The 16,011-nt window shown below is 44.6% G+C and overlaps 1 protein-coding gene across 3 annotated transcripts in view; it reads left to right on the forward strand.

Moving 5' to 3' along the window:
* The first annotated feature begins 292 nt into the window (after positions 1–292).
* Positions 293–16,011, forward strand: part of cecr2 (CECR2 histone acetyl-lysine reader) — a 71,901-nt gene continuing 56,182 nt past the window's right edge. For 2 of the 3 annotated variants that reach the window (XM_080438807.1, XM_080438808.1), the window contains exon 1: positions 293–617. In XM_080438807.1, the coding sequence (XP_080294933.1) occupies positions 486–617 (132 nt within the window). In that variant the 5' untranslated portion in view covers positions 293–485. The remainder of the gene's footprint in view (positions 618–16,011) is intronic. The other variant, XM_080438809.1, reaches the window with a different exon arrangement.

Genomic DNA, 16,011 nt, shown 5'->3' on the forward strand with positions numbered 1-16,011 from the left:
AAAAAGGGACCCCAATGGAAAAACAAGCCATAGTGCTTTCTTGGGTTTAAAATCCTCTTAACATACCTTGTATTGAACTGTACTTCCCCGTGCTTGTCTTTGCAAAGTAATCTGTTAATAAAGTATACAATCAATCAATATTCAACAACAATAAAGTACAACCTTGAACCCTTGAACCACAAAGCCCAAAGTCGCTTATAATAAGCGGACATGGCAACACTGCCCATCTGTTCAGTGTGTAAACGGTGTGTGACCGACAGACAGATCATTGTAGCTCCTAGAGACGCGGCGGGTCGCAACATGGCAACGCAGCACCAACGTGGAGCAGGCGGACAACTTGGGACGCTTCTGTGAAGAAATGATCAAAACTGTGGGGACTTTATAATAATAATAATCTACGGACGCTTTTATTGGGGAAAAAAAACAAGTGGACTAAGAAGTTCTGATGCGGATGAATACGGGACGTTAAGTTAAGGAGAAGCAACATGTCCCAGGGATGTACGGTGGTTGTTGTTATACCCGTGGAGGAGATCCAGTCGTGGTGGGAAGTCCCCGCCATAGCGCACTTCTGCTCGCTGTTCAGGGCGGCGTTCAACCTCCCGGACTTTGAAATCGAGGTAATAAACACATAAAAAAGCTTTCGACTTGTGATTGTAGCCCGACAAGAGCCCGGTAAACAAGCTTGACATCAACGCGTCTCGATCCGACGCGCTGTGGAGCTAGTAGAGCGACCCCCCTCCTCCATGGTGGCTACGGTTACCCAACTACTTCTGTTTCGTGTTGTTCAAGAGGGGAACCGGAAGGCTCGCCCCAAAATACGCTGGCCCCCCATTTCCCCCGCGGACCGCTCGCCCAAGGCTCAGTCTGTCCCCCAGCGGTTCTTGTATTTGTTTACTGGGGTTAAGGTTAGAAATAAGGTTAGGTTTAGGCACCGTTTTTACTGAGGTTAAGTTCAGGAATAAAATAAGGTTAGGTTTAGGCATAGTTTGTGAGGTTATGTTTAGGAATAAGGTCAAGTTTAACCCATTGAGACCTGAAGCCGATTCTACATGTCTCCTAAATCTCAACAGTTTTCTGAAAAACCTATGTTTCTGTATCAGTGGTGCTCAATCTTTTTCATGTCAAGGACCCCCAAAATGATATGTATTTGGCCGCAGACCCCAGTCAAAATATCTTGTTCCAGGGACCCCCAGAAGCAAAGATTTGAGTTAAAAATGTTCGCTTTAAAAATATATATATTCAAAGATTTGCACACATTTTCACGATTTTTCAAAAATAGCAGATCTACAAGCTCGTAGCGCGGCACCGCGCTATGAGCTTGTAGATCTGCTATTTTTGAATAGCCAAAAGTGTAAAATAATGCTTTTTTGCTCAAATCTAAAAATGACACAGTTCCATGGGTTAATGTAGGCATAGTTTACTGAGGTTACGTTTAGGAATAAGGTTAGGTTTAGGCATAGTTTACTGAGGTTACGTTTAGGAATAAGGTTTAGGCATAGTTTACTGAGTTTACGTCTAGGAATACCTGCCTGGTGGCAACCCCTTCCGAGGTCGCTGGATTTGCCCCGGCGCGACTGTGTCTTGGGGCGAGTGTTCTTGTATTCGCTCGAGAGACGCTCAAATGCGGTAGATTCCTGTTGGCTAACGCTAGTTAGCAAACCCCTTCGGCTTCATTGCCTATGATAATCCTTATAATAAACGAACAGGTCGTTAAAGCGACGCAGCGAACACGTGGGGTGAGGCTCCGGTTTATTTTTTGTTGCGATCGGACTTGTAGAAAAAGTTTGATCGCCCCCCCCCCTCCTCTCCTCTCCTCCAGTGAATGAATATGAGTAGCTGCTACTATAAGGTTACTACAAAGCCATGTGCGACCCATTTGTTTTCATTCTGTGTGAAACTGATATCTTAGATCTTCACGTTTCGCCGTGTTGTGGTTTATCACGTGGGTTTTTTGGATCAGAGAAAGTAGAGATGGTAAAACAATAAAATAAATCCACGACCAGTTTACTTTTGATTATTTTGTATGCATTAACCCGTTAGTTACGTCTTTGGTTGTGCGTAAACGTTGCATTCCAATTAGTGCATTCCAATTGTGAATGAATTGATCACCGTCTCTCGTGTTTGAAGAAGCTAGGGTTGTTGTTTTTTTCCTGTGGCACTGGTTCTCTGGGGTCCCGGGACCCCCATGGGTCATTGAGGAGGGGGTTCCAGGGGGGGGGTCCCTGTTTTTTTTTCTTCCCCCGGCTACTCTAAAACAGCAGATCTGCAAGCTCACAGCGCCTTGCCGTGTGATGCGCTGTGAGCTTGTAGATCTTGCATTTACGAAGAAATCTCCACAATTCTTTTAGAAATCTTCTCTTATTTCTGTTCCTGGCTCAAGAGATTTTCAAATGTGGGCCTGTGGCCATGAAAATGTTTCAGATCCACTGTTCTATGGAATAAAGTAGTTGTGATGGGTTCGTTCGGCGAGCCTCGGGTTTATTGTCCTCGCTGCAGATGAAGCCATCTGGCTCGGGTCGCCATAGGGACGCAGATGCCTTGCTTTTCAGTCATTGTTTCATCGCCCCTGATCCTTTTTTTTATTTTACAACAACAAGAAGCGATAATTTGTCCTGTCCTGTAGAGACGCTTCTTCTTCCTGAGTCCTGACACTTGTGATTCCATACCTACCTACCTACCGCATTGAGCTTTTATTGTCACATCACCACAGTTACATAATCGAACTTTATCTTCCGATTCGATCATTGTTGCGTGTCCGCGGTTAATAGCCCTATTTCTTTGCCGTGTGTGTGTGCCGCTCTAGCGTTTACATTGTCTTGGTAATAATCGATGAGTACCAGTTGATATGGATCGTTTGATCCATCGAGGAATGATGGCACTTAAAAGAAACCGGTAAAGGTCAACATCACGCATCAACAGTCTCCATCGCTCATTCACCCCCCCCCCTGGGATGAGAAACACACGTAGGCATCGCTTTGTTATGAGATGAGAGGCAAAGCAGATGGGGATCGCATTGCTCCTAGTTTACATGAAAGTTAAGGGTCTCGTGTAGGCTAGGCCTGTCACAATTATTACATAATCGTCTAATCGTAATTATTTGAGATTATCTTTTCCTCAATCGTTTCCATGTTGAAAAATGTTCACACATTTTCAATAATTTTCTAAAATAGTGGAAATAGCAGCGAGCTTGTAGATCGGCTATTTCCACTATTAATACTCTTTTACAAAGTAGGCCTCTAAAGTTATTAATTGTCATTTATTTGTATATTTAGGTTATCGGTCATATCTGCCCTGTTCAACTTCAAAGCCTAAAAGCCAAACAGAAATGGGTTTTTCATCCATATGTTAGTCTTCAACAACAACAAAAAAAATAAATTAAATCGTCATGTAAAATGTCATAATCGGGACACTCTAATTGCTCCTAGTTTACATGAAAGTTAAAGGTCTTGTGTAGGCGTTTACATAAGCCATATATTCATTATTTTAATGGTGTAAATGTAGCCAAGATGCACTGAAATTCCTGAGTGTTCATTTATTTCATTCACCATTTGGTTACATTTATACCCTCTCGGAGTAATTCCATTTTCTGTGGCACAAGAACTGTGGTTTTTCACCATTTGGTTTGAATGATTTATCCGCCTTTAGCCACATCACTAAGCACAGATCACATGTGCTGCATCCAACCACCAAAGCATTCTGAGGAAACACATTGAGATGGATAGAGTTCTCCGATGCTGTGACATCTTAATTAGAAAGCAGTTCCTCATGTTCAAGGTCATAGCTCTTATATTCTCACTTGTAATTGCGCATTAGTAAGAATTTGCCATAAAAAGGTTTCATAATAATGGCATGGCCATTGATGGTCATCATCATGTCAGCCTTTCTGAGGAACAGCATTATAGTTCTTCTTGGCAACAAGGGCTGTCAGAAGTTGACACCTTGTCTCTGCTGTTATGCACCACACAGTTCTGGCCATAACATTACCGAAATTGGAAGACTTTGTCATGTAAGCACCTCATTGTAATCTAATTACATCATGTGTAGTGTACCAGAACACTGATCTGCTTAATAACAAAGAAACCCACGCGTTGAATAGGAATTGTTTGGCAGATATATTTTTAGACCACTGGGTCATCACAAAAGCTTTTAGAGAATAGCAATATGTTATTCTTCAAATCCTTTGCTCTTGAACAATTTTGACTGAGTCATTGATATTTAAATACATACCCAAAGTGTCATATTATTAGAAGTGTGCCTCTCTAATCCACTGGTTTACATGACCTACAGAGGTTGGCTGTATTCAGCAGTGGGTCAAAGCAAACTAAACTGTTACTCATCTGTAATCTACAATGTCTTGGTAACTATGAGTTGAAGACTGCCGACTTAGTGTGGAAAGGGAGATTAGATGACTCACAGTGTTTCCTGCTCGGCTCCTTCTCTGTTTTTAGTTCCTAGTGGGGCTCCTACATGGCTGTGCTGAAAAAAGCAGGTGTCTCGCTCGGTAAATGGTGCTCAAATCCAGGTCTAAGAGGATCTTGTGTCTTTGATGTGGCCTTTACTTGCCAGGGAGATGATCTACTTCTAAGAAGATGACTACTTCTAAGGAAATGGATCAAATGATTAGCGGTACTGAGATCAACTCTGGGCTGTGTTATCAGTCCAACAGACTATTAGCAAAGTACTGTCTCTGATTGGTAAGTAAATAAAGTCACATAATCGTGCACAATCGTGTTATTTTATTCTTGCAGACGCCTCACAGATCAGACGGCACATTTATAGAGGACCAAGCAAATTGGATTGGAAAGCACTTTGGGTCAACGCCTGTTGTTTTTAAATGTGCTATATAAATAAAGATGACTTGACTTATCGAAGATTGCGTCTTGGCCTGACAACTTTTCAGTTGTGAGATTGTGTATTTCTTCTTTAATCCCTGCAAATATGATGCTCAATGTGATAACAAGTCAGTAAAACTCCACACCATACACAAAGTTTCAACATAGCTTTGAGCTTTCAAGATTCAGGGGGGGGGGGGTTAGGCGGTAAACTGTCGTTCATGACAAAACTGTATCCCAAGGCTTTGTAAAGCAGAGTGTTCACTTATCTGTTCAGACAGGACAGTGGGAGGGGCAGGTCATGATCTCTCTCAAAGCATGTTATGCAGCCCAACCTGCTGATTTTTCCACACATGTATGACCAAACGATCAATTATGACATGACAAGATCAGTGTTGGGATTCTGGAACAGATCAAGATGTTGAGGCAAACAGAGTCAGAGACACTTTAATATTTCCGAGTTTATTGCATGAGCTCACAGGAGAAGTTCGTCAGACACACACACAAGTCAGTGGTCATGCAGTTCTCTCTCAAAAGAAGTGAAGACCATATTCATACATAGTAGAGAATCAATATCAATAAATATAATGCAGTACCAGGTCAACATGAAGTGGCGCCTTGAGTCTAAAATATTCAGATTGTCAGAACTTGTAAGACCAAGGATAAATGACACCATCAAGTCTATGTTCGTCACTAGAGGTGCAACAGTTAATCAAACTGATCCGTTTAATCGATAATAACAAATAATTGATATAAATACAATTTATTATTAATCAACCCTTATTTTTGGCGTGCCATTATAGGCGAAAAGTTTCAACATTTTTTAAATACAGTTAAAAAAATCACACCCTGTGTGAAGTGGGCGGTGTCTTGCTAGCTAATCACAATACTGAATGGAGTCAACCAATCATGTACAAAGAATAAATACATTTATTGAAACACTCTTTATGATGGAAGAAACCATAACTTAAAAAAATCAAATTTATGTTTTTTTTAAAGTTATGGTTTCTTATATAGGGCTATGCACATGTGTCATGTGACACTGGCCAATCACAGTCCTGAATAGACTGTGATTGGCCAATCACGGTGCAGGGTTAGGCGGGGTACATTTTTGGCCAATCACAGCGCAGGATTTGTTGTACAAATATCCAAACCTCACTTATAGGGGCGGTTTCACCGCCCAAAAATAGGGGAAATACGGTATGAGCTTGTAGATCTGCTATTTTAACAATTTTTGTACAGCACTGGTGTGCGACAAAGTGTGAAATAATGCTTAAGTAGTTAATTGATTTGTTGATGAATCTTGAAGAGAAAAAAAACGCCAAGTTCGATTAATTGAAGAAGTAATCTATAGAATAATCGATAAAAAATATAATCGGTAGTTGCAGCCCCATTAGTCTGAAGACGGCTCCTAAAGTTCCTCATAACACACAATGTACAAGTAGTTAGTTGAGATACTAAAGCTGACCCAGCATAACTTTGTTGTTGGGCAGAAACCTCTTATCTCCATATTTTAACTTTTTGTGTTACTTCTTTTGTAAATTAATGCCCTACTTGATCATACTACAGCGTCACACAAAAGCATCAAAAGTAGCAGATCCGCAAGCTTGAAACGCGGCGCATTTTGAGCTTGTAGATTTTTCTATTTTTGAATTTGAATCCTGAAAAGTAACAGTTTTGGACATATGAGGTTTCCACCTGACAGAGACTATATCTTTGCTGTCGTTCAGAAACCTTGCAACTCCATGTTTCTCCATCTTGTAGTAGTGCTGCACGATTCTTGCTCAAATGTGAATCACGATTTTCTTCCATAAGAATTGAGATCACGATTCTCACACGATTCTCACACGATTCTCACACAATTCTCTTGTAAATATAAAAATATTAAGCAAAAAAAAAAAAAAAAACTTTTTTTTTTTATTGAAAAAAAAATCGTCATAATTTAAAATCGAGATCGCATAGGTGTCTGAATCGAGATCACGATCTTTTTTCAATTAATCGTGCAGCACTATCTTGTAGTAAATTAATAATGTACTACTTCATTTCACGAGGGTGTCACGCAACTAGAGAAAATAGCCGATCTACATGTGAGCTTGTAGATAGTTCATTTCGAAAGTCGTTAATGCTGTGGGGTTTATATATTATACCTATAAAGTGTAAACAAGAGCTTGTGACTGATTGATAATTACATTGGATCAATTGGAACACAGGTTATATATATTTTTTCATTTCCGGAAAAGTTTTGGACGTACAAGACTTCCACCCGGCCGCGAGGATATGCTAGTCAGTCTAACACAAATGACTGGAAAGACGGTAAGGCACTTACCCATGAAACAGAAATTATTCCATATAAGGCATTCGAGATCCACTGGTCCACTGTACTGGTCCCTGTCATTTAAAGCAGAGTTATGAGGGTCCAAACTGGAGATCATTGAAATTAAAACGTTTGACGTAATGGTTACCGTCGTGGATGAATTGCATATATTTTGTAGTTTTGATTTTTACAAGACACTTGGCCTGTAAGTGGAAGGGGGGTAAGTCAGCGGAAACGTGCTAATCTCAGCATGGCACGGCGCGGCATTGTTTACCTTTTTTAAATGGGAAAAGTACCTAAAGGCAACCTGGTCTAGCCTTGACCAGTCCCTTTTAGTGAGCTACTGATGTCATGCTTGCAGACATTGAAGGCTGTGGTTAAACAGGAGAGACATGTTTGTTTTGAGTTTGACTGCATATCAGGAGACTTGGGACCTGGGTGCTGTCAGTGCTGTAGTGTTTGTGCATCATATAGAACATGAAGAATTGATGAGTTTTACAGCAAATCAACGACTCAACGGAATTTGTATAATCATTTCAACATTAGAATTATTTTCATTGCGAGGTTGGCCTCTGTTTACAGAGGAATTTGTCTCGATGAGGGTGATGCATTGTAGTGAAGAAATGGTATAGAAACAGTAGCCTATAGAAACATTTAAATTATTTACAACTATCAACTGAGCTGCAGTGAACCGTATGATTGGCCAATGGATACATTATCTGACTTGGCCCTCAAAATAAATAAATAAAAAAGCACCAATATTATATTAAAGCTAAGAAGTAATGGCTAGAAACTACATAAATGTGCAGTATACAATGTACTCTAGCTATCAATGTGCAGTTTGCACCATAGCAAAATACAGTAGAATAGAATAGTCCCAACTCCTTTGGGGTGTTTTTTGTCTCATTATATACAGGTATATGTATACATATATACATATGCACATAGGTGAAATTTGTCTTCTGCTTTTTACCCATCCTATAACAACTAGGAGCAGCCTTCTCCCTCCATTGGTGCCTGGGGAGCAATTAGGGGTTAAGAGTCTTGCTCAGGGACACACATCGACACATTGCTGGCCTGGCCTGGAATCTTACCTGGGACAACCAGGTGCTCTGGCTCCCCAGACGGGCTCACTAACCACTCCGCTATGCCGCCCTACACAGTAATGTACGCTATAGACTGGGGGCTAGTATAGCTGTGCAGGTAGATCAATACATAATAATATATTTATATATTGTACATATTAGAGATGTACAACAGAGTAGTAGCATACGTATTCCACAGTTTTGCGTAGTTTCCTCTGCCTTCTGTGTGTGTATGTGTGTGCGACTGGGTGAATGTAATGCACATTGTAAAGCTGGACAAATAACATTGGTCTCTCTTTGTTCAGATCAATGTGCAGGCACCGTCTGAAATGAAAATGAGTTATCTCAATGATGCCTACAATACACTATTACAGTAGGAAAAAGGTGTCATTTCTGTTATACTAATGTTTTGCTTATGAGCCATCAGAGTGGGACAGTGTTAGGTCTCTGCTCTATATGTAAAGCATCTTGAGACAACTTGTTGTGTTTAATGAAATTGAATTGGAAGATCGAATCTGTGAATATTGCCAACTCAAACTCTATTACTAACAGAAATTGCTGAATCAATTAATTGCTTCAACTACTCTGACCACTGTTTTATCAGTGATTTATAGTGAATTTCAGTATCCCTCGCTCCAAGCACCTCCAGGTCCTCTCCCCCCGACCGTAGAAGCGCAATCAACACACCCAGTTCGCTTGATGTAAAGTCGCAGGACAATGACCGGATCCATTCACACATTGAGCTGTTAAGGTTGAATCGGACTGTAACATTACACCGAATTAACTCAAGGGACCTGGAAGTGTCATGTCTGTTGCATATCAGGTCCTATTGAGTTGGACATCTGCATTAACACATATAGCCCTTAATGTATTGATCAGTTGTTGTCAAAGTGGGGTCCGGGGTCCTTGACCCCATTTTTTTCTGTTCAGAAATCTTGAAATATTGTTTTTTTTTTAACAAAAGGGAGGAGTGCGCACACCAGTATTGGTGAGGTGCTGCTGACCTTGATAAAGAAGTGTAAAAGTAAAGGAAAGGCCGCACACTCGTAACCACAATGCAGGATTTATTTGAATGAAAAACCAACGTTTCGACCTGGCAAGGTCTTCTTCAGGGATTTTTTTTTTTTAACACAAATTTTGTATGGGGGTCAATGGCACACAACATATTTTCAGATGGGCGGTCCGCGGCCAAATACATATGAATTTGGATGTTACGTTTGAGAACCACTGGTCTAGATAACAGGTCGCAGCGCATGTGTGAACGAGGCTTCCCATTTGCTCTCTCATACTTTCTGACCAATGTCTGTGTGCTTGGAAGATGACAGTCTGCTGCACCCTTTGCAACCCAATCTGTGTGTGTATCGGTTGGGTTACCTTTCGAACCAGCGGTGGTGATGGGAGGGAGGTGGGGGGTGGGGTGCAGGAAGTGGCTGTCATTGGCCCTGACAGAGTGGGGGGCGTCGGGTGATTTCAGTGGAGCTCGGGTCTTAGTGTCAACATTCCCTGACATTCCATCACTCCTACAATTGTGGACGCCGGTCTCCCGTGCAGGCGGCTGCCGCGTCGCGATTGGCTGTCACCCCGGTCCTGACGGACAGCGGGGGTCAGCGTGGCTGCTGAGTGCCTCAGCCAACTGTGCCTGTCACATTCATGCTCCCTTGTTAATCTTCTATTCTGGTTTTGTCCTCTGGTGTCAAAATTGGCAGATGAGTTAGCGGAAGGGCCTGGGCATGCATGCAATGCATGCATACCTCAGCGGCATTAGTCGCCGTTGTCAACGGAAAAGCCTCTTGTCTCAGTCGCTGCTGTCGTTTCCTCTGAGAAAACGATAACAAGCTAGTTTGGAAGGGGGGGTAAAAATCCTTTCTGCTGTGTCTTACAAGGAAAAAGTTCTGCTTCTCTCCTATACTTGTGGTTCTCAAAAATTTTCATGTCAAGGACCCCACATTTGACATGTATTTGACCGTGGATCCCCCATGTGAAAAGATTTTGTGCCCAGGGACCCCCATAGGAGAAGGTTTGTCAAGATTTGTGACCATTTTCTAATACCCAAATAATAAAATGAACTGTTCCTCATTTTCCTGCGGACTCCCCTAGAACCCCCTCAATGACCCCTGGGGGTCCCTGGACCCCACTTTGAGAACCAGTGCCTGGTTCTCAAAGTGTAGGGCCTACACAGAAGGGGTGGCTGTGCAGGTCACATGTGGTCCTCTCCTGGGTGGTGGTCTGAAAACGTTGTGTGTGTGTGTGTGTGGATGAGCGAGACCGATCACTGGACATAGAATACTACTACTATTACTACTACTCCTATGGCAGTCTCTGGCAGGACAAAAAAAAAACAGTCCTTTTTCATGTAACAGAGACTTTTTCCTAATGAATGCCACCGTTGAGAGCACAACTTTTGTGCCCCGTGAAACCGCTACCGGGTGGGATATTAACAAACTCAGTGATCCAGTCGGAAGGTGCTGCTGTGGCGTTGCCGGGGAGGTTCTTTTCTTCCCCAAGGTTCCAGTCAGTGATAATGGCAGTTTTTTTTCTTCGTCTGTGTGTGTGTGTGTGTGTGTGTGTGTGTGTGTGTGGTTTTTTTTTTCTCTCTCCCACCTCTTAGGCAAAGGCTCACAAAACGGCTCCTTGCACATTGTTCCTGTGCTGATACACTTCACTGTCACTGGAGAAAGGGGAGGAGAGCGAGCGATGGAGGGTTTTAGGTACAGAAGGAAGAGCACTGGGGGGAGTGACGTAGAAAGGATGAGACTGTGAAGTGCGTTTTTATGTGTTTTATGTGTGTGTGTGTGTGTGGGGGGGGGGTCTGCAGGATGTAGGCCCAGGGTCAACATGGTTGTCCGGCAGACCCTCCCCGCCCCCCTCCAGGCTGACTCTTTGTCTCTGTGGAGTATGGCTTTTTTTCTGGCCAGTGTTGCTGTGAAATGATCCCTGAAATCCCACAGCCTCCAGGCGCCCCTGGATCCTCGAGGATGTGTCCTTCATCGGCCAGCGAAGGGCTGCCAGACGCCCGCCGCTTGATTGGTCGCCAAAAACCCCGGCCCTGTGTTCCCCTCCCACTCGCCTCTCTGCTGGTCGCCTATTTGGTGCGTGGTCATGCTTCTGTTCCGTACATCTTCATTGCCCTGTCCCGCGCAGTCTCAGCTCTGAAGGACGCTGGCCTCTTCCTTGTTTAATATTTAATCTCCAAGACGGACAGGAAGGGATAGGGGGGGGTGAAAACTGGTGCTAATTGTCTTTTTCAGGGTTAAATCGGTTCACAGTGGGCCGACGGAGCCAGGCGGTGGTCCTCGTGCGATGCGGGGAGATGGGAAGTTGGCTGCTGCTCTGGAAAGTCGTGTTGTCCCGCAGTTAACGGGCTCATTAGACACGTTCAACCTGGCGTCCATATTTTGGGCATGACATTATAGGCGGAGATTTATTTATTTATTTTCAAAAAAAGCAGCTCTACAAGCTCACAACGTGTAGTAACTTGTATCGCGGTGCATTGTGAAGTTGTATTGTCTAATTTGGTTATTCGTCGTTCAACAAAGTATATAGGGCTTACTTGAATTTCTCACCCCTGGAGTCAACTTTTGCCTGCCATTTGCTCTGATACCTCACCTCAGTTGTCGACCTGCTATAGACTCCTCCTGAACGGAGCTCTGTCCACGTCACTCATCCTCCCCTCTCCTTCGGGGTCTGGTGCCTGTCTTTCTGCGTTAGCTGCTCCCCGGCCCGGAGTACCTGTCTGCAAGTCTCGTGTCCCGTCAGCCACCGTCCCCCAGCACCACCGTCTCCACTGGCACCAACTTATTTGTCCTGTCCATCCATGTTTCAAAAATGTACTGTATCCCCACTGTTTGGCCCACTACCCCGAGCCCCTTCCCCTGGCCTGGCATCACCATGACTAAACCCCAGATGGTGGCTTTCTTTTCCCTTCCCCCTGAAGGGTGGAGGGTTTCTCTTCTCTGCCTGGGTGCTGGCTGCTGCCGCAGTCTGTCTAGGGAGGGAGGGAGGGGGGGTGTTCCTATTCTTCCTAGAGCCCCCGGCATGATTGTAAAAGAAGATTTAGCCCTATTAGATCTTGCAAATAAGCCAGAGCTGGCTGCCTGCGAGCTGCTGAGTGCACACAGCCTTGTTTTTCTTGTCTAGAAGCAAATGGATTAAAAGGAGATGGGGGGGGGGGGGGGGGGGTGGTGGTTTTTAAGTGTTGCTTCTATGATGGCACAACTTCAGACGAGACAGCGTCTCGCTGATTCCCACTTTCTGTGGCTTCTGAGTGTAGAGGGCAGTCACGTAAAGTGTGGTGCTGCAGTCAGTGGGTCATTGTGGTGTGTGTGTGGGATGGCGGGGAGTAGGCCTGGGTGATGTGACTTCCAATCAATATCACACTTTTTTAATAATTTTTTTCCACTGCCCTCATAGTTCTCTGAAAAGGTCTATACTGTAAATATTGCAGATTCAACAGTTAATCGATTTTATAAAATAAAATGTATACAACAACGCATTGCATTATGACGCGTAACACGTTGTGAGCTTGTAGTTAGGCAATTATTGCTCTCCACCATTGTACAGTGAAGTATATAGAGCTTCTGTGGTTAATAAGACTAATTGATTTAGTCGATTATGAAAAATATATTTGTCATTTTTGCGAATCGATTCGTCGATATACAGGAAATATATAACACCCCGGGCATCGAACCCGGGTGTCCCGCGTGGAAAGCCAACATCTTATCCACTAGCCTAAAGGGGAATATCTCCTTCGCCGGGGGAGATATTAGGCTTTTGGTCATCAGACAGAGGCACTCCGAGCCACTACTGGTACATTCGCCCCCCTTTTGACCTCTCCCCACGGGAAACCCGATCCGGGTCACCGCACCAATGTAACGCCCGGGAATCGAACCCGGGTGTCCCGCGTTGAAAGCCAACATCTTGCCCCGGCGGCATCTTCAGAAAAGCAGCAGTAGTGGGGCTGTCAGGCTTTTCCGGAGGAACCGTGCATCGCTGCGCTATCAGCCAGAGATTGGTCAGCGGGCCATGTTTCAGCCAGCGAGTACCACGGAACCTTAGAGGGATCAATAGCTTCCAGCTTTCATCCCAAATATCTTATACCTTTTAACCCTAGCCTGCTCAGCTCCTTTGACGAGGCCCCCGGAGAGGAGAGCACAACGGAGCCCCCCCCCCCCCTCCCCCGCAAACGCAACAATGAGCCTTTCATCAGGAAGCGTTTGTGTGTGTTTTTATTTTATCTTGCTATCTCAGCTCCATCGTGCTTTGCCCTGGGTCTGCTTCTTCTCTCTGTGCTGTTCACTCATTCCTTCACGTCTGCTCTCGTGTTCCACCCACCGAAGCATCCCGCTTCTTACCGTCTTCACTGGCCCATGAGTGGCGACCTCTCATTGCGTTAATTTTAAAACGCATTTTAACTACTCAACTCTAGCGTTCCTATTCTGGGCCTAACATTCTGTGAAAATAGCCGATCTACAAGCTCGCACAACATGACACATTGTGAGCTTGTAGATGGGCTAGTCTGGAGGGGACTGGTATAGAGCCCTTGGGAATCCGGTCAACTACCGTAATTTTCGCACTATAAGCCACACCTGAATATAAGCCGCAGCAGCTAAATTGAATGATTTGTACATATATAAGCCGCACTGGACTATAAGCCGCAGGTGTAAAATCCATAGATTTAGGAGGTGCCCTAGTGGCCGTTAGCTGTAAAAATCCATAGGTAAGCCGCACCGTTATATAAGCCGCAGGGTCGAAAAATGGGAAAAAAGTCGCGGCTTATAGTCCAAATTTACGGTAAGTGTGTAGGTTTAAGTGGTTAAAACGAAAGTTATCTCGGTCCACACAAGCTTTGTAGAAGAACCTATCTCCATCCATACCACATGCCTGAAACACATATCACATTTTACATTTGACAACAATTTGACAACATCCATGAAACTGTACTCTACTTGAAGTCGCACAACACAAGTACATTCAAAGAATACTTCCCCTTTTTGTTGCTGTAGTCTGTGGTTTTAGGTAGGAGTTGTTTTACTTCAGCGTTTGCATTGTGGCGTACCAATATCGTGTGTTTGGTAGAAGTTGACGACAAGACACTTCACTTGGGGCTTTGTACTCTGTGTTTTGATATACTGTAGTCTGGACCCAGGAAGATGCTGATGGCCTTACAGACTTGTAGGATGATGACTGAAACAACTTCACAACAATAAGTTGTGATATTGGAGGTTTGAGTGTTCATTTACACCCACAGTGCTGTCAAGAAGAAGTTTTAGCTGACGATTTGACATAATGAATGATTTAATTGCGTTTTCTGGCATTAACCACTGTAGTAATACATCAGAGTTTTCAAAACAAATCGGGGTCGGCAGATGTCTTAAAAAGTCTCAGATTTAGGGGTTCGAAAATGCCGGCCTATCCGTTGAACCATAAACACTGTTTATCACTCAGTCAAGTTATCCCTCAAGGTCCGCCCCCCTCCCCATCCCCATCCCTTATTAATATACACAAACACCCCCCCCCCCCCCACACACTCCTCAACTTCTGCTGTGTTCCTCTTAACAACCATATCACATTGTAAGAGGCGGCTCTCGCCTCATCCCCCTCCCCCAGCTTTGATTGACAAGTGGGAGCAGCAGTACATGTATCAGATGGTTTCACATGGCGTGTGTGTGTGCGTATGTGTGTGTGGGAGCTGGGGGACACGTACACCAGGGTTTGTTTCAGCCAGCTCCATTGTTGCAGCTCCCCATGCCTCCCTCTTTCTGTCTCCAGTCTGGTGGCGGCCTCCCTCCACTGTTGCTGTCCCGCCCCCTCCCCAAAAGGACGGCATGGGCTACCTCCAAAACCCTAGCGTTCCTATTCTGGGCATGTCATAATAGAAGAACATTTGGCAATAAATTGTCTGAAACAGGAAAATGTGCGGCAAAAGTAGGGGAACGTTCAGTGAACATTGCGCAAAAATAGCCGACTCGCAACGTTAAGCGTCACAGCGCGACGTGTTGTGAGCTTGTTGATCGGTGATGTCTGCTATTTCACTTGGAACGAGGTCTATAGGGTTTGAGTGGTTAAATGTCCCACAGGGCTCTACTACACCAGGGCCCCTACTCTTGCTGTTGTACACTAAATATCTTCGGGGAAAATAGCCGAGCTATAAGCTCACAACACGTTGTGAGTGTGACGCGTTGTGAGCTCGTAGGGTTTGTGGTGGGCTGACGGGGAAGACTACGAGGCAGGGGGGAGAAGAGTGGTTGATGGCTGGTGGAGTGTGAACATCATCACCACATCAGGTCCCAGTGCAGAGGGGGAGGCCCAGCTGCGTTAGAACTCACCAGCTAATGGTGCGCGTCGGCGCTCAGCCTGCCTGGAAACAGTGCTCTTCTGTGGCATTACGCTGCCGCCACGTTGTTGCCGGCGCATGCCGCGTGATGCAACATCACAGTCGGAGAGAGGAGGGGAATTGTGGGTTTTATTCCGGAGCGTGTTGCTGTTTGCCTCGCCACTGTGGAAAGGCAGAAAGGGTGGGTGTGGTTGGAGGTGAGAAGGTGGCGGGGGGGGGGTTGTAGTTACCAATGGGAATGTCACCCCCAGAGTCTCCAACTTCAAGTTGGATCATGGGGCTGGGAGGAGAGGGACGTTTGTTAAAGAGCCACAGGCTGCAGAGACGTGTGGCACCAGGGGCGTGCGGGGGGGGGGGGAGTTGAGCGGCAGAGGTGTGTGTGTGTGTGTGTGTAGCTTGGAGGGCAGACTGGCATAGACTTGGCTTACTTGACAGATTGTAGCAGAC

The sequence above is a fragment of the Gymnoscopelus braueri genome (assembly GCF_963280865.1).
Source record: "Gymnoscopelus braueri genome assembly, chromosome: 9".
NCBI lineage: Eukaryota > Metazoa > Chordata > Actinopteri > Myctophiformes > Myctophidae > Gymnoscopelus > Gymnoscopelus braueri.